The sequence below is a fragment of the Microcebus murinus genome, chromosome 10 (assembly GCF_040939455.1).
Source record: "Microcebus murinus isolate Inina chromosome 10, M.murinus_Inina_mat1.0, whole genome shotgun sequence".
In the NCBI taxonomy this organism is placed as follows: domain Eukaryota; kingdom Metazoa; phylum Chordata; class Mammalia; order Primates; family Cheirogaleidae; genus Microcebus; species Microcebus murinus.
In genome coordinates, this window is record NC_134113.1 from 3,394,993 (window position 1) to 3,419,012 (window position 24,020).

The 24,020-nt window shown below is 61.4% G+C and overlaps 1 protein-coding gene across 1 annotated transcript in view; it reads left to right on the top strand.

Annotated features, from left to right (window-relative positions):
* CELSR1 (cadherin EGF LAG seven-pass G-type receptor 1) overlaps positions 1–24,020 on the top strand; it is a 150,194-nt gene that overhangs the window by 78,237 nt on the left and 47,937 nt on the right. Inside the window, exons 3-5 of the mRNA XM_012756954.2 lie at positions 3,438–3,660; positions 9,190–9,305; positions 10,780–10,868. Coding sequence (XP_012612408.2) covers positions 3,438–3,660; positions 9,190–9,305; positions 10,780–10,868 — 428 coding nt within the window. The remainder of the gene's footprint in view (positions 1–3,437; positions 3,661–9,189; positions 9,306–10,779; positions 10,869–24,020) is intronic.

Genomic DNA, 24,020 nt, shown 5'->3' on the forward strand with positions numbered 1-24,020 from the left:
TGTGTGTGTGTTCCTCCGGGCCTCCTGGGGGGCACCGGGGCCTCGAAGGCCGACTGTCCCTCCACGGGGGCCGAGGGGCCTGCAGCCTCTGATAACCGAATTCAGAGGCGGGACTGCTGGGCCACAAAGTCAAGTTCAGACCGTCCAGAGGCGGACAGAGAGCCTTCCTCCCGGGGCCTTGTAGAGGAAATCCCAGGCGTGGCTGGGAAGGAACCTTCTAGCACTCAGATGAGGGCAGTGCGAGTTCCAGCTGTCCAGTCCGAGGCGACGGGGGGCTGGGCGGTGGCGTGGCCGGCGGGCGAGGCTGGGCCCACGTTCCTGGGGGTGTCGGAGCACTGTCGCGGTTCTGGGACAGGCCGAGGAGGCCCTTGTTTGCGGGGCGGCTCAGCGAGCACACCCCACCGCCCCGCCCCTCTCTCTCGGCGGCTGTTGTTTCAGAATGTGCTGCTGGAGCTCGGAAGGCAAACACTCCCAAATGTCACAGGCTTTTAAAGTGGAAAGGAGAGAATTTGAAGTGTCTGAAGGAGGAGAAATACACCACCTTAAGCGATGCAGGTCACGGCAACGCACAGAATTTAGGGGGGCTGCAGGCCGCTCACGGGGGTGTGGGGGGAGCCCAGGAGCCCTGACTCCCAGGTGTGAGTGTGCCTCGAGTGTGTGAGCGTGTGCGTGTGTGACTAAGCGTGTGAGGACACATGTGAGGGGTGTCCATGTATGTGTGTGTGAGCGGGTGTGTGAGTACACGTATGAGTGTGTGAGTGTACGTGGATATGTGTGCATGTGTGAGGTTATGTGTGTGCATGTGTGAGGTTGTGTGTGTGCATGTGTGAGGTTGTGTGTGTGCATGTGTGAGGTTGTGTGTGTGCATGTGTGAGGTTATGTGTGTGCATGTGTGTGAGGTTATGTGTGTGCGTGTGTGAGGTTATGTGTGTGCGTGTGTGAGGTTATGTGTGTGCTTGTGTGAGGTTATGTGTGTGCATGTGTGGGAGGTTACTGATGAGTGTGCATGTGTGTGGGAGGTTGTGTGTGAGAGTAGGAAAAGGTTAGGAGCATCGTGCACGCGTGCGGGAGGGCCCGTGTGTGCACACAGCCGGCCCACGGGGTCGGGAGGTCAGGCAGCTTCCCCGGGTGGGTGGAGCTGCCGTAAGGTGGGGGCTGCTTCCTTCCATCCTAGCTCCAAGCAGGGCGGGAAGCACCTACTCGGGGGCGGGGGGCTGTCCTGTCTGTGGCCTGACCAGGGGGTCAGCTCTGGGCGCCCACCGTCCTCAGGGGTCAGTGTCGGGGTGGCCCAGGCTTGCTCATGAAGGCCAGCAATGGCCAGCGTCACCTGCCCAGGCTGTGGTGCGTCCGGGTGCAGCCTGGCAGTGCAGGTGGGAGGCACCTGGGGAGACTGGGCTTTCTTGGGGGCGCCTTTGTTTCTCATGATGGTTGTGCTAATTTCAGATCAGTTTCATCTGTTCCCTCACATGCGCTCACTCCCGCGAGGCATCCCCTTGGATGATGGGAAGGCTGTCCTTAAACTAATCGGTTGTTGAGTCACTGAAGTCGGCGTCCGTCCGAGGTTGGCCCTGTGAGAGTCAGACTCGGGGGCCCTGGCTTTGGGTGCGGAACCCTCTTGGGGGCTGCGCCTGGAGGCAGTGAGGGACCTGGTCCGGGCAGAGGGGCCGGGCTGCTGTGCATTGTGGCAAGCCCTCAGCCTGCCCGGACACCTGCATCTCCACGCTGACCCGTCACTGGCTGGGGCTCGGCAGCTTCCTGGGCTGCGGGATTTAGCGGGAAGGGGGACGTCTGAGTGCAGGGTCTCAGCTGTGAACTAGCAGTAACCCCCACCCCAGAGCCTCGGTCCTGGGGACTTTGGGGTACCCACCCTTATGGGGTACCCACCCCTTAGCGCCCATCCTCAATAGCATCTGATTGTTTCTTTTTTTATTTTTAAAAATTGATAATAAAGTTCATCGTTCACTATCCAGTCTTTTCAAATTCCCAGTTGTCTCAAACACATTGGCTACAGCCTGAGTTGTGACTGTACTTGGAGATGGCAGGGCACGAGGGTGGGGCCGGTGATGGGACGAGAGTCCTTAAGAGGAGTGGACGGCGGCCAGAGCCCCTCCCTGCCCGTGAGGACACTGCCAGGTGGAGAGCCCGCACGTGAAACGAAGTCAGCCGGAGCCTGGACCTCGGACTTCCAGTTCTGCAGAACTCCCAGATGAGTGTCTGTCGTGTGAGCCACCGGTCTGTGGTGCTTTGTCAGGGCAGCCCAGACAGACAGACGTCACGCAAACGTGTTTCCATTCTGTCGTTTGAGCTGGTATCCAAATGTGGCCGTGGCTGTCCGAGACGTGGACGGAGGCCTCTCGTGAGACGCCCATAAGTGCCTGTCATGAAGGCATGTCGCAGAGCCACCCCACGCTGGGGACCCCAGTGCGTTCTGGGCTGGTGAAGATGCTGCCACTTGAAGGGCAAACTCTGTCCCGCGCCGAGCGCCCTCACGTTGGAGTTCTGAGTTTCGTGTATTTGTGCCAGTGGGTTTGTTTCCTTTTTTAGGGGACAGGGTCTCGCTGTGTGCCCAGGCTGGAGGGCAGGGCCTGGCCGTAGCTCACTGCAGCCAGACCCCTGCGGCCAGTGCACAGGCGGCTGGTGCTGAGTGAGGCCTTCCTGCTGGGGAGCACTGCGGCCCTGGGGGAGGCGGGCAGCGGGCAGCTCTCTGGAACCTTCCTCTCCCAGGAGGGATTAGCCCCGGGGAGGACATCAGAGCACGGTGGTGCCTGCCCTCAGGAGCTCACAGGCCGGTGGGGAGACAGGCGGGGTTAAAACCGAGTTGACTCCAGTGTTGGGACGGCGAGGGGGCCTGCGTGAGGGTCAGGAGGGAGGCGGACGGGGCAGGAAGCCCCCTAGGCAGGCGCCCCCCTCCCCCGGCCCGGTGTGAGCGTGGCGTACTCTGAGGCCCTGATGTGCTCAGTGATCGTGGCAGACATGGGTGTGGGGGCGTTTGAGGCCCCCTTCCTGTTTCCAGGGGTCTCCTGGGAAGAGAGTCCAGCCCGGAACGGGACTGGATGCTGAGAAGGGCCCCTTGCTGCGGTTCTGTGCCCCCTGGGATGCAGGAGCCCAGCAGGCTCGGCCACCTGGCACCTCCCTGGAGGACTCCTCCGAGGGAGGGATTTGGAGGCCGCCTGGGCCCCCGGCCTTAGCGCACCCCCAGGAGCTGGACGTCCAGCTCGGAAACCAACACACGGAACCGCAGCGCGGCCCGGTTCTGGGAAAGGCCGAGGGAGCCGCAAGGTTCACGCCCGCATCGGGGACCTCCGGCCCCAGCGTGTTTTCTCTCCGCAGCGGCTTATGCGGGGTGTGTGTCCAGGTCCCCGCGGGGCTGGCGGGCTGGCTCGTCCTCGGCCGCCCCGTGACCTCTCGCCCTCCCCCGCGCCCCTCCCGCCCTCCAGGAGAGCACTGCGAGGTGGACGCCCGCTCCGGCCGCTGCGCCCACGGCGTGTGCAAGAACGGCGGCACCTGCGTGAACCTGCTCGTCGGCGGCTTCCGCTGCGTGTGCCCGCCCGGCGCCTTCGAGCGGCCCTACTGCGAGGTCACCACCCGGAGCTTCCCGCCGCAGTCCTTCGTCACCTTCCGGGGCCTGAGGCAGCGCTTCCACTTCACCGTCTCCCTCGAGTAAGTGCGCGCCCCCCGCGCCCCGTGCTCTGGGTGGGGACTCGGGTGTCATCCGCGGTGGCCTCGGGCACTCGGGCGGCTCGAGTGGCGATCTCAGGGGCAGGAGCCTGACGGCAAGTGGGCACGGAGCCACCCACGTGGACAGCTGGGTCGCTGTAGCTGGGGGCAGAGGCTGGGAAGCGGGGTGGGCGCGGAGACGCTGGTTGAGGGGCACAGACAGACGGCTGGGCAGAGGGGTGAGTTCCAGCGTTCGACAGGAAGGCAACTGTGGTTAACGCTGACTTATCGTGACATCTGGAAAAAGCTAGAAGAAAAGAGTCCTAGCGTTCCCAACACAGAGGGACTGTGCCCATAGCTGGCCGGGGGGCTGGCTCCCACCGCTGGTGGGGCGCCGCGCAAACTGGAAAGGTCACCCCTCGTGCCGGGACGATTAAGAATCTCCAGGCGGCGAGCGTGGGCCCTTCTGAGCACGGGGCCTGGGGGTGCCGCGGGGGCCACACGCCCAGGGAGCCGCCCTGGCTCTTCTGGTCCTGCCCGCTGGCCAGCACGTGGGCACCTCTGACGTCCAGGTGGTCAGAGGTGGAAGAAAATCCACCAGCAGCCCAGGAATTGGGCCTTCTCGGCGTGGAACTGAGGGCTGCCCGGCCCCTTCCAGCCCCGGTCCCGTAATCTGACTCGAGGACCCAGGCTTGCAGTGTGCACAGTGGTGGTTGTTTTATTTTTACACCTTTTTTCCCCAAGAGAATTTAGATTTAATTGGATGCTTTGGTCGTGCCCCAGAAAACCACAGAAGCTTGTCCCGCAGGGACGTGTAAGCTGCACATTTAGGCTCTGGGACGTCCTCGTGGGGTCCCCATATGCTGGGCAGATCCGAGAGGGACCCGGCTCTGCAGAGCTGTCTCCACCACTTGGGCCTCCCCGGGGAGGGGTCCGAGGCAGCAGGGTGTCCCCTGGCCTCTCCCTTATCTTGCCACCCACGTTCAGCCCAGTCCCTACCACCTGGCACATGCCACTGACGTCTCTCAGCCACGTGACACCTGGGTGACTGCACCAGTCTCGTCTTCCCTCAGCCCGAGTCTGGTCGATCCCTGTCCACCGTCCTGCCAGGGCTGCCCACTCGGGGGAGGAGACGCAGCTTCTCAGCGGGCCCTTGGGCCTGACCCCTGCTGACCCCTCCCACTCGCCGTCCTCAGACCCCGTGATGTGGCCGAGTTGACCCCTGCCATTCTCTGCCCTGGACCAGCCTTCCGGCTCAGGACGGGCGTTTCCTCCACCTGGAATGTTCTCTCCCAGCCTCCCACTGCCAGGCCACCCAGCCCCGCCTGCTTCCTCCAGGAAGCCCTCCTGACCCCGGCCAGGGACGCTGCATTCCAGCGCTAGCTGGATGGCCCGGCCACTTCCCACTTTCCTGCTGCCTCCTAGCCCAGGCCGTCCCTGACTGCGGGCTCCAGGCCCGTCTGCCCCAGTCGCCCCTGGAAGGCTCAGACGTGGGCACGGGGTTGACGTGAGTGGCCTGAGTCATCCGTGGGTTTTCCACGTCGTGGCTCTCGTCTGCCTCCAAACTGGTCCCAACGCAGCAGGCTCATCACTTGGGGGATGGACTCACGCCAGACTCCCCAATCCTGCTTTTGTTCCTGCTTGTCAAATGCTTTGACTGTGCCAAAGTCTCCAAAGCAGATGCATTTATGAAAACCTCTAAATCATCACCTGCGATCCCTGTCTCCTGTTTCCTGGCTTCAAGCTCGTCGTGGACAGCTGTGCCTGCTGTTGTCACCATGTTGAGGTCCCCCTGGCCTGCCCCGTTCCCCACAGCGGGCAACATGGACAACAGCCGTGGCAATGAGCAGGTTTCTGTGCCAGGCGTTTGCTGGCAGCTCACGGGACCCTGTGAGCTGGGTGCTGCTCTTGTCCCCATCTTACAGGTATGGAAACTGAGGCACAGAAAGGCGGCAGAACTTGCCCAATCACAAGGCCACCAGGGTGCACCACCAGGCCATTTGCCCAGAATCCTTGCCCTCGGTGCCGTGTGCTGTTAAGCGTGCCCACGGCTTGCCCTCCTAGTGGGCAGTCGTTTCCCAGGGTCTGTCCGTCTCCTGGGTTTTGAGACTGATTCTGATGAAATCCAGATCGGCTCCCACACGCCAAGCTCAAGGCACATTCCGGGCCTGGTGTACGTTGCTTTGCTTCTAACCTTCAGAATAGGGGGCCTGGCCCGGTTCCGTGGGCCCTCCTGTTGTGAGGTTCAAGCCAGTTGGGTGCCTGCTGTGTCGGGGGTTTGCACATTTTGTTTTGGCCCATGGACTGTGGCTCTGCCACTTTCTGACACCCTGGCCGTGGGCAGGTGACTTCCCCTCTCTGTGCCTCATGTCCTGTAAATGGGCTAATGAGGGTCCCTCCCCCGGGGCTTCCTGTGAGGGCTCTCAGAGCCTGGTGGCAGTGCCTGGCAGCCGGAGGTTGCTGTCCCGCCCCCAATTCCTCCTGTAAAAGGATCGGTGTCACCTTGCAGCACTTGCTCTGCACAGGCTCCCAAACCAGGGCCCTGCCGTGGGGTCCCTGGCAACTGCGTCTGTGTTTGCAGCAGAGGGCTTCTGCAGGTGCCTGCCCTCCAAGCCAAAAGGAGTCCTTGTGTCTTCTGGCAGACACATCGTGGTGGCGTGTGACAGGCTTGAGTCTGTGCACGTGACTTGGGCATGTATGTAGTCATGGCCACCGGACACCTGGGTTTGGCCGACAGCTCTCAGCCACGCGTGTTGCCGTGGCCTGTGGCAGTTTCGTGAGCTGCAGGAGGGTGACCACTGGAGGCCGACCTCGCAGGTGGCCGAAGGTCCTGGGGCCAGAGGCGCGGCCGTGAGGCTGGGGAATGTGCCGGAAGCCAACGAGGGAAGTGTGTTGGCTCCAGACAGAGAGAGAAAGTGAAAAATGATAATGTTTTCTTAAACTTATTTTTTTATTGTTATATAAATAGTTGTGCCTAATTTAGGGGCACGTGTGGTGTTTTGATACTTGCTTACAGTGTGAGATGGTCAAGCCAGGCTTAGCGGGATGTCTGTCACAGCAAGTGTTTGTTGTTTCTCTGTGTTGGGAACGTTAGGGTTCTTCTCTTCTAGTTTTTTCCAGATGTTACGGTAAGTCAGCGTCAACTATGGTTGCCTTCCTGTCGAATGCTGGAACTCACCCCTCTGCCCAGCTGTCTGTCTGTACCCCTTAACCAACGTCTCCGCGCCCACCCAGCTTCCCAGCCTCTGCCCTCTGACCCCAGCCACGGTGACCTAACTGTCCACGTGGGGTGGCTCCGTGCCCACTTGCTGTCAGGTTCCTGTCCGTGAGATCGTCACACTGGGCCTCGACTTACGGGCGATTTCCCTTCTGCATGGGTGGCGGCTGGAAAATCGGGGGGTGGGGAGGGCGCTAAATCCGTGAGCGTTTTGCAGGGAGTGGCTTTGAGAGCAAAATCATACAGGGGCCTCCCGGACCTCACGGAACATTGCTGCCTCGGCAATGGCCTCCCCCGCGCCCTCCCGGGTGGTGCGGTGAGAGCGGGCGGGGCGTGAGCTGCCCCCTTTGTGTCAGGTGGTTCTTTGGGGCCCTTCTCCGCTTTCTGGTTGCTGTTTGCCAAGTGCCTGGGCTCCCAAGTGGGCTCCGGGCTGCGTTCCCAGCCGCCTGCCTCGCGCGTACCCGCCGCTCTTTGTTCTCCGGGCCCTGCCCCCAGCCTCGGTGTCTGCGCCTGCCCTTCCTCCTCTTGCTGCGTTGCCCCGACCTCACCCTCGGTCTCGGGCCTCCTCTGCCTCTGCGTCCCTGGTGGTGACCGGTGCTTGCCGGCCGGCGCTCCACGCTGACGCCCCGACCCAGCTCCCGCCCGGGGCCAGAGAGAGACGCACAAAGCGAAACCTAACAAAGAAGTAGGCGCGGCCCACCCGGCCGTCTTGGGAATCAGCCTGGGGTCGAGCTGGTCCTCACCCTGATTAAGGTCCCCTCTGCCCCCTGCACGCTCCACGCCTAAGCGTCCAGCTTGCTGTGCAGGTGTTTTCCTTCAGGGTGTGTCGCCGGTTCTCAGAGCCACCGTCGACTGTGCAGCAGCTCAGTGGAAAGTGCCCAGGCCAGGGGCTTGAGGCCGGTTCAGGCTCTCGCTGCGTGAAAACAGAGACACCACCCTTGGGTCAAAGGAAGGGATTTCTGCCACTTCCTCTGTGGCGGGGGAGACAAACAGCTCACTCGGGAGTTGGTCCCAGGTTCTTTCAGGGGGGTTTGCCGAGTTCTCTGCCACCGCGGTGTTGGGGTCCTGAAGACCCCCTGAGGACTCTGGGCTCCATGGAGCAGCGTCCTAGGACCGTGGGCCGGAGGGAGAAGGACTTCTGAGAATGATTATCTCTTGGTGTAAGAGATTTTTTACTCCTTTTTTTTTTTTTTTTTTTTTTTTTAGACAGAGTCTCACTCTGTTACCCTGGCTAGAGTGCCGTGGCATCAGCCTAGCTCACAGCAACCTCAAACTCCTGGGCTCAAGCCATCCTCCCGCCTCAGCCTCCCGAGTAGCTGGGACTACAGGCATGTGCCACCATGCCCGGCTAATGTTTTCTATATATTTTTAGTGGTCCAGCTAATTTCTTTCTATTTTTAGTAGAGACGGGGTCTCGCTCTTGTTCAGGCTGGTCTCGACCTCCTAAGCTCAAACGATCCTCCCGCCTCAGCCTCCCAGAGTGCTAGGATGACAGGCATGAGCCACCACGCCTGGCCATTTTTTTATTCTTTGAATGTGTAAAGTTCTGACAGGTCTGTTCATTGTTGTGCGCCTGTTCATTCATTTATTCACACACTGGTGCGGACCAGGCAGCTGTTCACGGGAGCCCCTCCCCCTGAAGGGTTGTACGTTCCTATCAACGGGTGAATAAGCAGGATAATTTCAGAAATTAACTCAGTGCTGTGATAGACGGATAGGGGCAGGGTAGATAAAACGAGTCAGAGAGAACGCAGCTGGAGTGATCCCGGGAGATGGGCAGAGCCGGGGAAGGTTGTTCCCGCCAGAAGGGGCAAGCAGGAGCCGAGGGCCTGGGGACGGGCAGGTGCACGTGGGAATGGAGTGTGGTGGGGCCGGGGCAGGCCCTGGGGTCCTTCCTCAGCAGCGTCCCCACGCGGGAAGGTGCCACGTCCCTGTGCCCTGGTACGCATACTCGGGGAATCTACTTCCGGCAACAGAAGGTGTGCCACGTGTGTTTTCTATCCGAAAACATCTGCAAACAATATATTGGCTGGGTGTCATGCTTCTAGAACATTGTGCAAACATAATGTCACATTCTGCAGCCCGTGGTGACCACATTTCCCCGTGGATTCTGGCTTGTGACTTCCAGAAAAGAACCAGGCTGCTAACCAGGTCTGATGGGCCGTCGGCCGCTGACCGGCGGGATGAGTGCGGGGCCACGGCCTGTCCCGAATGGCGGCCCGCGTGCTTGTCCTCCTCTGGCTGTGCTCGTCCCTCCCGGGCAGCCTTTGGCCCCGGGGTCATCCCGTGTGACGTGCTTCTGCTTGGCGCCGCAGGTTTGCCACCCAAGAGAGGAACGCCCTGCTGCTCTACAATGGCCGCTTCAACGAGAAGCACGACTTCATCGCGCTGGAGGTGGTGGAGGAGCAGCTGCAGCTCACCTTCTCCGCAGGTAGCGTCTCCTCCCGGGCAGGGCAGGGCTCGCAGCGCTTCTCCCGCGCTCTGTCAGTTGGGACCACCCTGATCCTCCAGGCCGCACACCCTTAGGTCCCCTAATTCTACGTCTAGGAATCCATCCCTTGGAAGAAAGCCGCAGTGCACAAAGATGTTCATTACGGTGTTACTTGTAGCGCCGAAAGTATGGAAGATACAGTTCATTTTTTAAAAAATTGAGGCAGTCGTTAAATAATGTGTGGTATATCTCTAGATTAAAAATACCAAAAAAGCCATTGAATGTGTTGTCCCGCTTGTTGGAAAAGAGCATCCAGACAGCCCACAAGCAGCGTCTGTGTTTTTCTGGCACCATTGATTTTTAGCGGGGGATTGTGCCTGCTCCTCCTTTACCTGGGAGTTCACCAGGTCGGCTCACAGGTGCTCCTGGGCCCTGAGCCCTGGCCCTGTCTATTGAAACAAGCGTGATAGAGGTTGGGGCCTTGCTTTTTGTACGGAATAAAGAAATGGGGCGCCCGCCGGCTCCCTGGGGTGGCATTCCCTGCCTGGGACCCTGTCACTCTTTGCACGCAAAGCTCCTTTCTCCGGTCCTGCCAGCTGCTGCGTGGCCAGGACTGTTTCAGCCAGAATCCCCGGGGGGACGTACAGCCGGGCCTGCCCAGCCCCTCGGAAGCAAGAGCTCTGGGAGGGACGGGACACAGGCGCCCCGAGACAGAGACGTCCAAGGGGGTGTTCTGTGACCTCACTGACTGACAGATGTGTTACGTGGTGACAAGGTTGTTAAAAACATGGGACAGCACTCTCAATGTGGCATTAGTGACCAGCAGGTAAACAGAGCTCTGCATCGGTTTTGATGACTTTGCGCTGGTGCAGCGCGTAGGAAATACAAAAGTCCCTGCCACGGCGTGGGCGTGACGTGCTGCGCTAACAGACGTGTTCACCCTCTTTATGCTTCTTAATGTTTTTTTCATGTTTAAAAAAGAGGGGCCGGGCGCGGTGGCTCACGCCTGTCCTCCTAGCACTCTGGGAGGCTGAGGCGGGCAGATCGCTCGAAAGAAATTAGCTTTCCAACTAAAAATATATAGGAAAATTTAGCCGGGCATGGTGGCGCATGCCTGTAGTCCCAGCTACTCGGGAGGCTGAGGCAGGAGGATCGCTTGAACCCAGGAGTCTGAGGTTGCTGTGAGCTAGGCTGACGCCACGGCACTCACTCTAGCCTGGACAACAGAGGGAGACTCTGTCTCAAAAAAAAAAAAAAAAAAAAGAAAGGAAAGAGGAACAAGAATTACTTTTGCAACCAGAAAGGGAAAACCAGTGGAGTAGTGGGGCCTGCAGCGGGAGCCGTGGGGCGGGCAGGGAGGGAGGACTCAGCCGTGTCTCTGACACCCCCCTGCCTGCAGTCATGGAGCCCAAACGGGGTCCCCAGCAGGCCCCTCAACCCCCGTTTCCTTTCCGGGTCTCCCTCCCGCGTGCAGGCGAGTCCAGGACGACGGTGGCGCCGCAGGTCCCCGGGGGCGTGAGTGACGGGCGCTGGCACTCGGTGCAGGTGCAGTACTACAACAAGGTAGGACGGACGGACGGCCCCACCATGGCCCGCGGCCGTGCCCTGGAAGCGGCTCTTCTGTTCTGAGACGTTTCTATCCTGAAATTTTAAAAAATGTGCTCCTGGAAGCGGCGTAAGAGCCCAGCGCCGTGGCGGGTCCGTGTGAACTCGCCGAGCCCGAGCAGCGGGATATTCCCACGGGGGGCGCGGGCGCGGGCGGGACGCAGAAAGGGCTCATTCATCTGCGGCGCCCTCGGCCGGCTCGTTACCGGCGGCTGAAATTCCAGGCCATTCAGACACAGCTTCGGAGCCAAAATTGTCCGCTCTACCTGGGTGTAACCCGAGAGTCGGAATGTTCTCCGAGGAAATGCTGGGAAAGCAAGGGCGTTTCTGGTTTTGCTGTTTTCGGCACGTAAGGAAACGAGTTGTTGGGCTTTGCATCGTGGTGCCGCGCTGCCACAGCAGTGATTTTGCAAACCGTGGTTCCCCTTCCTGGGAGCTTCAGGGGTCCCCACCCCGTCCTGTGTCTGGGTTGGCCTTGTCCCCTCCTTGTCCCCACCACCACCCTCTGGGCATCCAGGAGCCCTGGCCCTGAGCTTGACGGGCGGACGGGGGAGCGTCTCCCGCCCTTCTGCCCTTCACCCCTACCCTGTCTCTGCCTCTGACACTCGGGCAGTTGGGGTCCACCCCCTGCCCCCGGGCCTGCCCCTCACACCTGCCCTGCACATCCTGCTGTCTCCAGTCGCCCCACACAGAGTGGCCGCCCGCACAGTGACCACGATTTTCATCCTGTGTCCCGTCGGTGCCAGTGCAGGGCAGGTGGAGCTTGGGCCTCCTTTGGGGCGAGGCGGGAGAGGAGCCGGTGGGGCCTGGGAGTGAGCACTTGCTGGGGGTTTGCAGGACAAGGAGGTGCCGGGGCGGGTGCCGGGCTGCCCCTGAGGGATGTCACCCTGGCGGGCGGTGGCCCAGTGGAGGACTTTGCACAGGGTGGAGGGGAGGGGCTCGGGGGCTGGGCTGGAAGAAGAGACAAGCGGTTAAACACAGATCTGCTGCCCTGTCAGCCCGTCCCGGGGACTGGAGTGGGACTGCAGTGTGGTGCGGTGACATCACTGCGTGGCTGTTTGCGCAGGGACTGGCCCGTGTGAGGTCTGCGTGCCCCTCCCCTGGCCGTGTGCCTCGGTGGCCCCCATGAGAAACAGCGGGGGCGGGGCGGCCTCTGGCGAGCCCCCTCCTGCCTGTCCCCTTGGGGGCTCGAGGTTGGATCATGCTTTGGATTCTTCTTCCCGCGTCACCGTGGTCTGTGTGACACATCTTCCCCATCTGCCACCCCATGGCCCTCAGTCCCGGTTTGGCTGCTCCGGGGAACGGCTTCCTCCCCCTTTGGGTCCTGCTGGCCCCGAGTGAGTTTTTCTGCCCCCGTAACCCGCACGTCAGTGGGGTCGCTCCTGCCCCTTCCTGGTGACCCGCCGGGAACCGGATGTCCCCGGAAGGCCGGGCTGGTCCTGCGCAGCTCTGTCACTGCGGCGAGCGGCACAGTCCCCGGAGCTCGAGGATCTGCCCGGCGTCAGGCCTGGGTCTGCCCGGCGAGACAGGCCGAGTCCGGCGCTCGTGCACAGCGTGCGGCCGCGCTCCCGCATGTGCAGGGCTGGCGAGGGCGCGTGCAGGCAGCGGAGCTCCCCAGAGGCTGAGCCCTCCTGGCCCAAGGACGCGGGCCCGTGGTTTTCTGCCCAGGTGTGTTCAGGCTGTCATTCTGACGTCACAGGTACCCTGAAGGAGAAAGAAGGAAAATAATCCCCAAAGGACAGGGCGTTGCCTCATTTCAGGGACATTCCGCCCTGCCGCCTGGCTCTGCCCACCTCTGAACCCCACGCCCCCCCACGCCCCCCGGTGGTGCCCTTCCAGCCAGCAGGGGCTGGACAACAGCATGGCACTCCCCGGAGTGTGCCCCACAGGGGGCCCTGGGGACCGCGTCCCCTCGTCAGGGAAGCAGAGACCCACGTGTGGTGCGTTTTCCTTCCTGCTTGTATCTGGAACGCAAGCCCGGGGCCGAGAGCTTTTTGCTGGGGGTGGCGGTGGGGTGTGCGGGGGAGGTCGAGTCAGCCTCAGTCTCCCATCAGGGCACTTCTCGTGCTCCAGAGTCACCTGCCACGGGTCCACAGCTGGGGGACGTACAGCCAGGATGCTGGTGTGGCCACCTCTGCCCCGTTGTTTCCACCCGCCTGGCCTTGGCTCTGAGGTAGGGGCCTACCTGCCACTGCGACCTTCCAGGTAGCTCACGGGAGTGGCGTCCCCATTGCGGGACTCCCCCCCTGGGGTGTCCCGGAGGAAAGGGGGGCCCAATGTCATAAGAAGACCACCAGGGGAAGACTGGATTACTGCAATCCCTCGCTTCCGCCTGGGGCGGGGCCTTCCAGCAGCCCCCGCACTAACCCTCCGCGGGGATTAGGCCTTTCCTGCCAGCTCTCGCTACTCTCTCTCTTGCCTGGGGTTACGGCGTGCGTCTGTTCCGTCTAAGTCAGCCACACAATGGGGAAATGTTAGCAGAGATTATGCGCATCTGTCTGTGGGAGGGACGCTGTTGTCTCTTCGTGACTTTTGTCCCAGGGCTGGCGGCTCTTAGGAATCCAGGTGCAGAGTTGCCCCCCCAACCCCTGGAGCCCACCCAGGGCTGGGGGAGGAGGCATCAGGCTGTGTGAGGAGTTTGGAGGGCGGGAGGCGGCCGGCTCGGTACGGTGGAGGCAGCTCTGAACAGGATCTGCAAGGGGCACGTCTCTGTCCTCTCTGGCCCCCGCTTGGTCACCCATGCCATCTCTGGCCCTGTCCTCTGGCAGCCAAAGGGGGTGAGCTCAGGCCACCAGGGAAGGTTCGGGGAAGAGGACAGGCTCAGGGTGGGAGGAGGCTCCCCGGGAGGAGGCACTGGGGCCAGGCGGGGCCATGGCCGATTGAGAGGGGCTGAGGGATGGGGCCCAGGCGGTGTGGGCCGTGGGTGACACAGCCCAGGGGAAGCCCCTCTGCGCCCACCCCAGGGCCGCGTCTCTCCCTGAGCACCACTCTGCCCGCTGTGCCTGCCCCACCTGCTTTGGGGTTTTGCGGGATTTTTTTCTAATTACTAAGAAAACACATTTGAAAATTCACTGCATCACAGTGCGGGGGGGGTGCGGTGTTGGCACTGAGAGGGCCGCCCGTCTATCCACCCTACCCCGTCCCCCGTCTCGTGCTGCGGCCCGTCCCCCGTGGCCCCTGGCGCCCCTGCGCATGGTCTGCCTGCGACTCGGACTGCTCGGCACCCAGGTGCCGCCCAGCAGAGGGGCTTCCTGCAGCGAGTCCACGTGCGTCCTGTGGGGGACCCTTTGGGGACCCTCCCCGAGGGGCTTAGCGGCTGGGGTCCCCGCAGGAAGCAGGTGGAGCCGGCAACAGGTTGAGCCTGGGGGCCGGTTCCCAGAGGGCTGGGTGGGGCCTGAGAGCACAGGGCTGCACCCGCGGCTGTGCCAGTGGAGCCGTGGCGCCCTGGATGACAAGGGCAGAGGGCGGCGTGGCGCCCAGGGAGGACCACGGGTCACGGCCAGAAGCCACTTGAGAGGGCGGTGACTGTCGGTGAGGGACGCAGCCAACCCGGGGCCCCTGACGGCTCTCGCTTTCCTCCCTCCCACCTCCCGTGGGCTCCCTGTCGGCCGGAGCCGGGCAGCGGGCAGCAGCAAACTCAGTTTATTTTTACTTTTGCGTGATGACACTGTAGAGGACAAGCTCTGCTGGTCTAGTTCGGCTTCAATAACGCCCAAGAGCCCCCTGGAGTGGGACGTTCCTCCAGGAAGGGGTTTTCAAGGCTGGCGTGAGCACGTGGCTGCTGAGCTCCATCAGGCACCAGTGAAACCATGGAGCCCCGCCCCCCACGGCCACCGGGAGGCAGGGCTTCGGGGAGCACGGGCTGTCGTCCCTTCGTCCTGCGCCGTTCGGGCTCCCAGGAAAGATGGTTAAGCGTTTCCACCCCCAGCTCGCGGAAGGGTGGCCGTGCCTGGCAGCCAACGTGTGGCGCAAAGCATTTTGAAGTTGTCCTTCACGCTGGAGACTTGGGACTCACCGTCGTTGGGTTTCCTTCAACCGTTTGCTGCTCCCCGTGACCCTCGGCATCCGTGGGGTGATCGGGGGGTTGGGGAGGAGCGTGCTCCCCGCAGAGGCAACTCTGACCGGTGTCTCTTGGCTCTTCCTGGAGAGGATGTCGTTTGGGAGGACGGGACCCTCCCCGAGCAGTCACCCCCTTGCTGAGCCCCTCCCGCGGTGCCCACCTTCCGGAGGGGTCACGTCTGGACGCCTTGCCTTGCTCAGGGGGCTCCCAGCCGGCTGTGGGCACGGACGTGTCAGCAAGGAGATATTTAAGAGGACCCTGGGGAAGCAAGGGTGGCCGTGCCCGCCTCGGCCAGGGCATCAGGGAGCATCTTCCGGAGCCAGCTGTGCTGTCTGGAGTCCACGGGACCCAGCTGGGCTGGGGTGGGTGTCAGGGGAGGGGCGTGCACCTGCCTTGTACAGGTTGGGCACGGTGGCCCGTTGGGTGCCAGAGGCAAGCTCAGGGAGGTGGGCGCTGGGCAGGGCCCGGTCTGCTGGGAGATTCAGCCTGAAGAAGGGACTGAGCAGGCGGTGGGTGGGTCAGCAGTGCTTCCGCAGCTTGGCTCTGTTGCCAGTGGGGACGGTGTGGTTCTTTGTCCTGAGGCCTGTTGTGGGCAGCGTCGCTGGCCTCTGCCCACTACACATCAGCCACGTCCCCAACCCAGTTGTGACAACCAAAAGGTCCAGGATCATTGCCGAATGTCCCAGGGAGGCAGGGGGTCGTGTCTGGGGAGAAGCACTGGGTTGGCGAGGCGGGAGCTCGGCTGAGAAATCTCGGTGCTCAAGGGGGAGGCGAGAGGCCCGAGCCAGGGCTGAGGGCGACGGGGCCACACGGCAGCCGGGGCGTCTTCGAGGGCGACCGGTGTCCGGAGACGCCCAGCCAGCCAGGCACGTGGTCACAGGATGGAATTCTGCTCAGTCCACGTGGTGAAGCCCCCACGGCTGAGCTGGCCACTCGGGGGTCCCTGCCTGGGCAGGCCTGGCCTCTTCTGGTCCCTGAGTTCCGAGATGGCTCTGCTGCTGCTGAGCAGAGATCCGAGTGCTGGAGACCCCGGTACCTTGAGGTGACCCCAAGACACCGTGTCATTAGGAATTGTTTCAGGGCCTTCCTAACCTCTTGGGTCTGTGCTGCACATGAAGCCCCAAGGTCCCCAGGAGAGTGGGCTGTGAGCCCCCTACCCCCCTGCACCCCCAGGGGCCCGGGGAGGGTCTCCCTCCGTTTTCTCTGGGGATCTGGAAGACTCCGGGGCTTCCACCCAGACACCTGCTTTAGGCTGGCTTTGACAAGAAGCTTGCTGCGTGCTCCAGCTCTGCGGGGGTCATGCGGCCTGTGGTCCCCTAGGCGTGGCCTTGCAGCCCCCCATCTCCCTGTAGCCCTTTCCTTCCTCCCTCCTGCATCGAGTGTGGATTGAGTGCCTCTTGCAGGCAGGGCAGTGTTCTGGGTGTTTGGATAGCGCAGGGGACAAAAGGATTCACCCACTTGTACAAACGATGACAATCCAAATGCCCCGTGTTCGCGGTGTGGGGAAAGCTCACGCCCGCCGCTCCCTGCAGTGGCCCCTGCCCGTCTCCCGGCACATGTCTCGCCAGGACAGACACACGGACCCTCCCCTTCCCTGCCCTGCGCTTGGCAGGGACTGGGGGGTGGAGCTGAGCCCTCGTCCCCCACGACAGGAGTCCACAGATAACGGCCGAGATTGAAAAGACACAGCAGTGTGCCGCGTGTCACCTACCCAGAAGTCGCTTGGAGGAGGCGCCCACTGTCCCTGCCCTGACGTCTCCACGACACCGACAGCCCCACCTGCCCCGGCCCCTCGTCCTCTCTGCCCACTTCACTTTCTTGAGAGCACAGACCACCACCTGCCAGGCCGCATTTTATTGCGGGTGTGCGGTTCCCTCACAGCACCCAGCGTACAGACCCCAACTCGGAAGTTGCTTGGCAGGATGTAAGGTCGTCCGTACCTCGGGACATCGTGCGGCCATGAAAAATAACGAGGCAGCGTCGGGTTCGCTGCTGGGGAGGGAGCCCCAGGGATCTCGCTAGCGGGCTTAAAAGGCACAGGGCAGAGCTGGCCGTAGGGCGTGTGTTTTTAAAGCTTAGTTTCGAACTGGAACTTGCAGAGAAGCTGCGAGAGTGGGTGAGCGCTCCCGGGGGCCGGGCACCCAGACTCCCCGCGGCGGGCGCTCTGCTGCGTCTGCCTCGTCCGGCCCTGCCTGGGCCCCACGTCTCGGCGTCCGGGATGGTCACACCTGGACCGCTTGTCCCTGGGGTGGTGGCGGCCGTTGTCTAGTTCCGCCTCTCCCCCTGCGCGTGTGCTCTGGTTCTCACCGTCACGACGAGGCTTCTCTTCTCCCCTTTCTATTTATACCGGTATGGTTTCATGAACTCCCGATTTATCCAGTGGGTTATAAACTGTAATTTTCATTAATTTTGTGGCCGCATTGTTTCTGGTTTGCCCCATAAGTCACAAGGACGCAGGTCTCAGAGCTGTTGTACAGCCCTGCTCCCCGTCATCCTTATAGCACTTCTTTTTTCCTTTTTCTTTTGGCATATTATGGGGGTACAAATGGTTAGGTTATATATGTTGCCCTTGCCCTCCCCCCTAGTCAGAGCTTCAAGCGTGTCCATCCCCCAGACGGTGCACATCGCACGCATTACATACATATGTACTCATCCCCTACTCCCCCCCCACCTGCCAGACGCCCGATGACTGTTACTCCTATACATGCACTTAGGTGTTGATCAGTGGAACCGGTCTGATGGTGTGTACGGACTCTTGGCTCAACAGGACGTTCCAGGCTTGCTTTGTGGTGTCCCTGTCCCAGCCCCGGAATCAGCCGTTTCTCCAAGGCCCCGGGTTTTTTTTTTTTTTTTAGTGCAGAGTGGTGTTTAGAAACCCAGATCTGGGTGCCGGTGTGCTCACTGCTGTCAGGGGACTCCACGCCCCCGTCTCTCTCACTGGGCAGAGCTAGGAAACATAAATTCCTATTTATTTCTATGTATCTCTTCTCTACTTGACGAAGACCACGAGTGTCATTGCAAGACGGCAGGGTTTTTGCTATGCTCCGAATGTTTATTCCCCCTGCCACCGCCTCAGCCTGTCTGTGCTGCTATGACAAGACACCTGAGGCTGGGTAATTTACAAACAACAGGAATCTATTTCTCGCAGCTCCAGGAAGTCCAGGATCAAGGTGCTGGCAGGTCAGTGCCTGCTGGGTGCCCGCTCCTCAGGGAGGGGCCGTCTAGGTGTGCTCACAGGGCAGAAGAGTGGAAGGGAGCGACCCGGCTCCCCCAGCCCTTTTATGACGGCCCCTATTCCTTCGTTCCATCTGTCCCGAGAGGACGGGGTCCCTGCGGTGCTGGGCGTGCCCATCCCGGCTGTGTCAGGGTCCCTCCCCAGACGAGATGTTAACGGTCTCCGCGGGATGCTCCCGTTGGCGTGAACCGGACAGAGGGTGCACGACATCCCTCCGAGTTATGCTTTATGCTTAGATGCGTGTGCATCTAAGATTGCCTCCAAATAAAATGTCTCATTAGAAGAACTTTTAAAGATTTGCAGATATATGCTGGCATTAATACATGCATATGTTTTTCTGAAAGATAACCCCACCCTACCCCCTCTAAGAAAAACAAACCTGCTAACGGCATGTGTCAGACAGTGTCATCAGCCACCCCAGAGTGTGGCGCCCTAAAACCTCAGGTGTTGGCTGGGCGCGGTGGCTCACGCCTGTAATCCTAGCACTCTGGGAGGCCGAGGTGGGCGGATTGCTCGAGGTCAGGAGTTCGAAACCAGCCTGAGCAAGAGCGAGACCCTGTCTCTACTATAAATAGAAAGAAGTTAATTGGCCAACTAATATATATAGAAAAAATTAGTCGGGCATGGTGGTGCATGCCTGTAGTCCCAACTACTCGGGAGGCTGAGGCAGGAGGATCGCTTGAGCCCAGGAGTTTGAGGTTGCTGTGAGCTAGGCTGACGCCACGGCACTCCAGCAACAGAGTGAGACTCTGTCTCAAAAAAAAAATTAAAAAAGAAAATAAAAAATATTAAAACATCAGGTGTTTATCATCCCTCCTGATGCTGTGTCTTGGCTCGTGGTGGTTCTGGTCCGAGCAGTTCAGCCGTGGCTTGGATTCTAGAACAGCCTCGCCCACGTGCCCGGGTGTCTAGCTGTGGCGGGCGGGCCTCTCGCCCTGGTGCGGGCTGTGCGTGTGGCCGTAGGCGTGTTCCCAGCAGCCAGAGAGCGTGAGCCCCCGTGCACGGCGCTCTTCAAGCCTTCTCTGGTGTCCTTGTGTCCTGATGTCCCACGGGCCCAGCCCTGTGGCCAAGCCCAGCCTCTAGGGTAGAGAGATGGACCCTCGGTGACAGGTGCTGGGACGTCTCCTTCACGGGATGGGCCTGCAGGGAGACATCGCCACGGTCTGTTTTGCAGACGATGTGCCACGCGGTGGGTACTTTCGGAAGAAGGATGACAAGCAGGGAGGGTTTTGTGTTCACTTTGTGCCCTTCCGTGACTTCTTACGTACACTCGTAGTCACAAAAATATAGAGAGCAGGAGTGTCTGGGTCACAGGATTACGAACCATCCTGAATTTTTTCTTTTGCATTTCCTGTTTTAAAAAGTCATTGGATTTAAACGAATGTGCAAGACAAAGAAGCTAAACAAGCCACACCGAGTACGGAAGACCTCGGCGATGGAGGGGCCGTGTCGGGGGCTCTTGGTTTTGCTCTGGGGTCTTGTGGGCTCTGCTGCCCCCGACAGCACGGTCCGTGCCACGTGTAAGACGTGGGCGTGGGGCGCCCCAGGTGTTCCATTGCTGCTGGGAAAGGTCGCGCCCTACGCAAGCGCCCGCCCCGGCGTGGAGGGGAATCCAGGTTTCCCTTTGGCGGTGCCTCCTGCTGGCGTAGCGCAGGTGGCGGTTCCATAAATATCCCACGGCCACGCCGCTACCCGGCGACGCCTCCAGGCTCTCCCATCGCGCCACGGGGTGGCGTCTGTGGCCGCTGCGTCGCGGGCTGGGGCTGTTCCGTGCCTCCTGGAGACCAAGTGAGGCAGTGACAGAGGCAGTGGAGGGGCCTCTGCGTGCGCAGCGGGCCCCACGGAGAGACACGAGCCCTCGATGGAGGTGACATTGCGCTGGGGGCACGCCTGCCCTGGCCCGCGATGCAGCAGGAAGATAAGTGCCTGGTTTCCGTTCCCAACGCGGGCTCGGCAGATGGCAGGAGTCACCTGCTATGGAGAGGCGCAGCCCCGCCCTGGCCTTTGTGTCCTGGAGCCCTGTCATGGAAAGTCACCCCAGGGGCTGGGCAGCCTTGGTCTCACGCCCGGCCACGTCTGCTTCCTGTCTGGCGTGGCGGCTGCTGTGTCCTCCACCCGTCTCCCTCCCTCCCTCCCTCCCTCCCTCCCTCCCTCCCTCCCTCCCTCCCTCCCTCCCTTCCTCCCTCCCTCCCAGCCCACCCTGTGCCCTCGCTCCCGATGCTTTGAAATGCCCGGTGCTGCGGCCACCCACTCCCTCCTGGGCCCAGGCCCTCCCCGCCTCTCCTCCCCAACCCCGGCCGGGGGTAAAGAGGGTGCTGGTGGCTAACATGCACTGGGTGGTGCGCCAGGCTCACGTGTGTGGTCCCATGGCCGTCACATACATGCTCTCTTGCTGTGACTGTGCCTCTCCCCCAACCTTCTCTGCCTTTTCCAGCCACCTCCATGCTTTGTCCCACCCATCAGCACCCCTGGTCCCACCGTGGTCACAGATTCTGAGCACAGCACCCCTCGGTGGCCCGCAGGCAAGGAGAGGGACGCAGGAGGGCTGAGCAGAGAAGGCCGGGTCCCAGGGGCCTCTGTCACGGCCCAGAACTTGGGGACAGAGGGGCCTGATAGGGCCCAGCAGGAGCAGGCCGAGGATCTTTGTAAGAGTGTGCAAGTGTGAGTGTGCACATGTGCACAGAGTGTGAGCGCACAAGTGAGTATATGTGTGAGCATGCGTGTAGGATGTCTGTGTGCAGGTGAGTATGAGTTTGTGAGTGTGTGCTAGTGAGCGTGCACGTGGCCGTGAGTGTGAGTGTACACACACGTGAGTATAAGTGAGTGTGAGCATGCACATTTCTGGTACGCCTTTCTCCCTGGCTCAGAGGAGGCATAGTTGGAGGACGGACTGTGACCCATCGGTCCTCCTTCCCGAAGCTTTCTGTCCTTTCCTTCCCAGGCCCCTCGGGCTCCCGTGTTGTGCGGACCAGGCCCCGGGACGGTGGCTCGGGACTGCCCACTCCCCTCGCCTCTTGTTTGCAGCAGCGGTTGGATTTATGTGTCACACCCGTGCAGGGGCGTGAGCTGCTCGTGGCTCCCGAGGGGCCACAGTTTGTGCCGAGCAGCCACTCTTTGTCTGCAAAGCCCTCCAGAGAGGAACGTGCTGCCACTGCTTTGCAGGAGGTGCTGTGTGTCACCTAAGGACCCTGGTGCCTGGTTTCGAGCCTCTCATTTGTCATTGGAGGAAAAAAACCTTCTCTGAGCAAATTAGTCTAAGTTCCCAGGTTCCCGGAACACTTGGGGCAGGGGAGGGACACCTGGGGCAGGGGAAGGACACCTGGGGCAGGGGAGGGACACTTGGGGCAGGGGAGGGACACCTGGGGCAGGGGAAGGACACCTGGGGCAGGGGAGGGACACTTGGGGCAGGGGAGGGACACCTGGGGCAGGGGAGGGACACCTGGGGCAGGGGAGGGACACTTGGGGCAGGGGAGGGACACCTGGGGCAGGGGAGGGACACTTGGGGCAGGGGAGAGACACCTGGGGCAGGGGAGGGACACCTGGGGCAGGGGAAGGACACCTGGGGCAGGGGAAGGACACCTGGGGCAGGGGAAGGACACCTGGGGCAGGGGAGGGACACCTGGGGCAGGGGAGGGACACCTGGGGCAGGGGAGGGACACCTGGGGCAGGGGAGGGACACCTGGGGCAGGGGAGGGACACCTGGGGCAGGGGAGCCAGCCAGGCTGCAGAGGGGACACCGTCCTGGTGGCCCAGCCCAGCAGGGGCAGCAGCCGGACTCGCTGGCTCCCTCCCACAGACCCCGGGGCCTTGGTCTGGTCAAGGGTCCGGCTCGGTGGAGCTTGCTCTGTGCCCCATTGGAGGCTTTTCAGGGCAAAATCCACCCCTGTGGAGCGGGGGGAGACCTTAAGGAGGAGCTTGTTTCCGTCCAGTGCCGAGGACACAGGCCATGCCAAGGGCACACCTGCCTTCTGACCCCTGCTTGTGCATTTCTGAGGATATCGCACACCCGTCGGGAAAGCACGGAGCTCTTCACTTTTGTCTGTGGCCGGAATTGTCGGCGGAACTTGAGTTGCCCTCCCCCCCCGCCCCCCACACCTGAGAAATAGAAGGCTGTGGTATGATTTTTTTTTAAATAGAGTCTCGCTCTGTCAACCTGGGCTGGAGCACGGTGGTGCAATCAGAGCTCACTGCAGCCTCTAACTCCTGGGCTCGAGCGATCCTCCTGGCTCAGCCTCCTGGGTAGCTGGGACTACAGATGGGTACCACCACGCCCAGCTGAGTTTTTTATTTTTTACTTTTTTTTAGAACTGGGGTCTTGTTGTATTGCCCAGGCTGATCTCAAACTCCTGGCCTCAAGAGAGCCTCCTGCCTTGGCCTCCCAAAGCACTGGGGTTACAGGTGTGTGCCAGGGAGCCCCAGCCCTGGTGTGATTTTTTTTTTCAAGAAACTCCGGGTGACTAGTTGGTTCTGGCCCTTGTTGAAAAAGCTTTTCTTTTTGTAAAATGCTCCTGCAGTAATAACGAGTCTATCAGCACAGCGCGTTGTTTTCTGGGGTGAGCGAATAGCTGGGGGAATGGCGCGCTGACCCGGAGCCCGGGGCTGGGGGTCCCTGCCAGAGGTATGCTCTGCAGGAGCTGCAGGACTGCTCCGTTTCTCTTTAAAGATGTAAAACCAAACTTTATTATTTTAACACGGGAAGTGCCAAGACAGCAGACATTCAGGGAGAACAGCCATTTGCACAGTTTTTTGCTTTTTTTCCCCATCTTTTTGAGCAACAACAGCAGCGGTGGCACTTCCGTGGGCTGCTTCCCGCACACGGCAGGACGGACGCGAGGCCCTTCACGTATGTCATTCACGGCACCCCGAGATGAAGGCGCTGTTTTTACTCCCCGTTTTACAGGCCGGGCCTGGCGCGCAGGAAGGTCACGTGCTTTCCCGAGTGGGACTGGGACGTGACCCCCCGGCCGCTGGGAGGGGATGCTCGCCGGAAGCCGCAGACGCCACTGTCCCGTGAGCCCTGCAGACCCTGGGTGCTCCCAGCTGGACCCCCCTCCCCCACGATGGTGACAGGGATGGGGGTGACATCAGCCCACACAGTGTCACACACCGGGCAGGGCTTCAGACCCGTCCTTGCATTCGGCTCCCAAGCAGCCAAGAGGTGGCAGCTGTGCACTCCCCCATTTCATCCTGGGGCTCAGGGCAGTGCGCCACCTGCGTTCCACCCACCCCCACCCCCTGCCCCCAGCCAGGGCTTGAGGTTATTCTACCACTCGGCACAGCATGGAGCTGTCCGCTCACCTGGTGGCCCAACGTGGCCCAGTGGGGTCCCCCTGTAGCAGTTTGGGGTACACAGCCCTGAGGCAGGGGACACCCTGCCCTTCCCAGGGTGTCTCAGAGAAAACAACTCAACAATGGTCCTGGTCTCGGGGCAGGGAGGGCTGCGTGGTTAATGTTAAACTCGGGAGAAGTGAACATTTTTGCAGCTTAAGTTTTGAGAGAGCCGAGCTGCTGGTGACTGAGTGGACCGCGGGCAGCAGAGTGACCGGTGCCCGTGTGCAGGGCCCAACGCCGGTCCCAGGCATGGGACGGGGACCGGGGCCTGAGCCGTCCTCCCTGCAGAAACCGCTCCAGCTCCGGCCGCTCCCTGCGGTTGGCGGCTGTCCCCCAGGGGCCAGCTCCGTCCTCCCGAGCGAGCAGGTGGCGTGTCCTCCCGGAGAAACAGCACCCGTGCCGAGTTCCAGAACGACCGGCCGGTTTTCGCCGCCCTGGGGACACCGCCCTGTTGGCCTAGTTCTTCGGTTCCTCAAACAAGTTT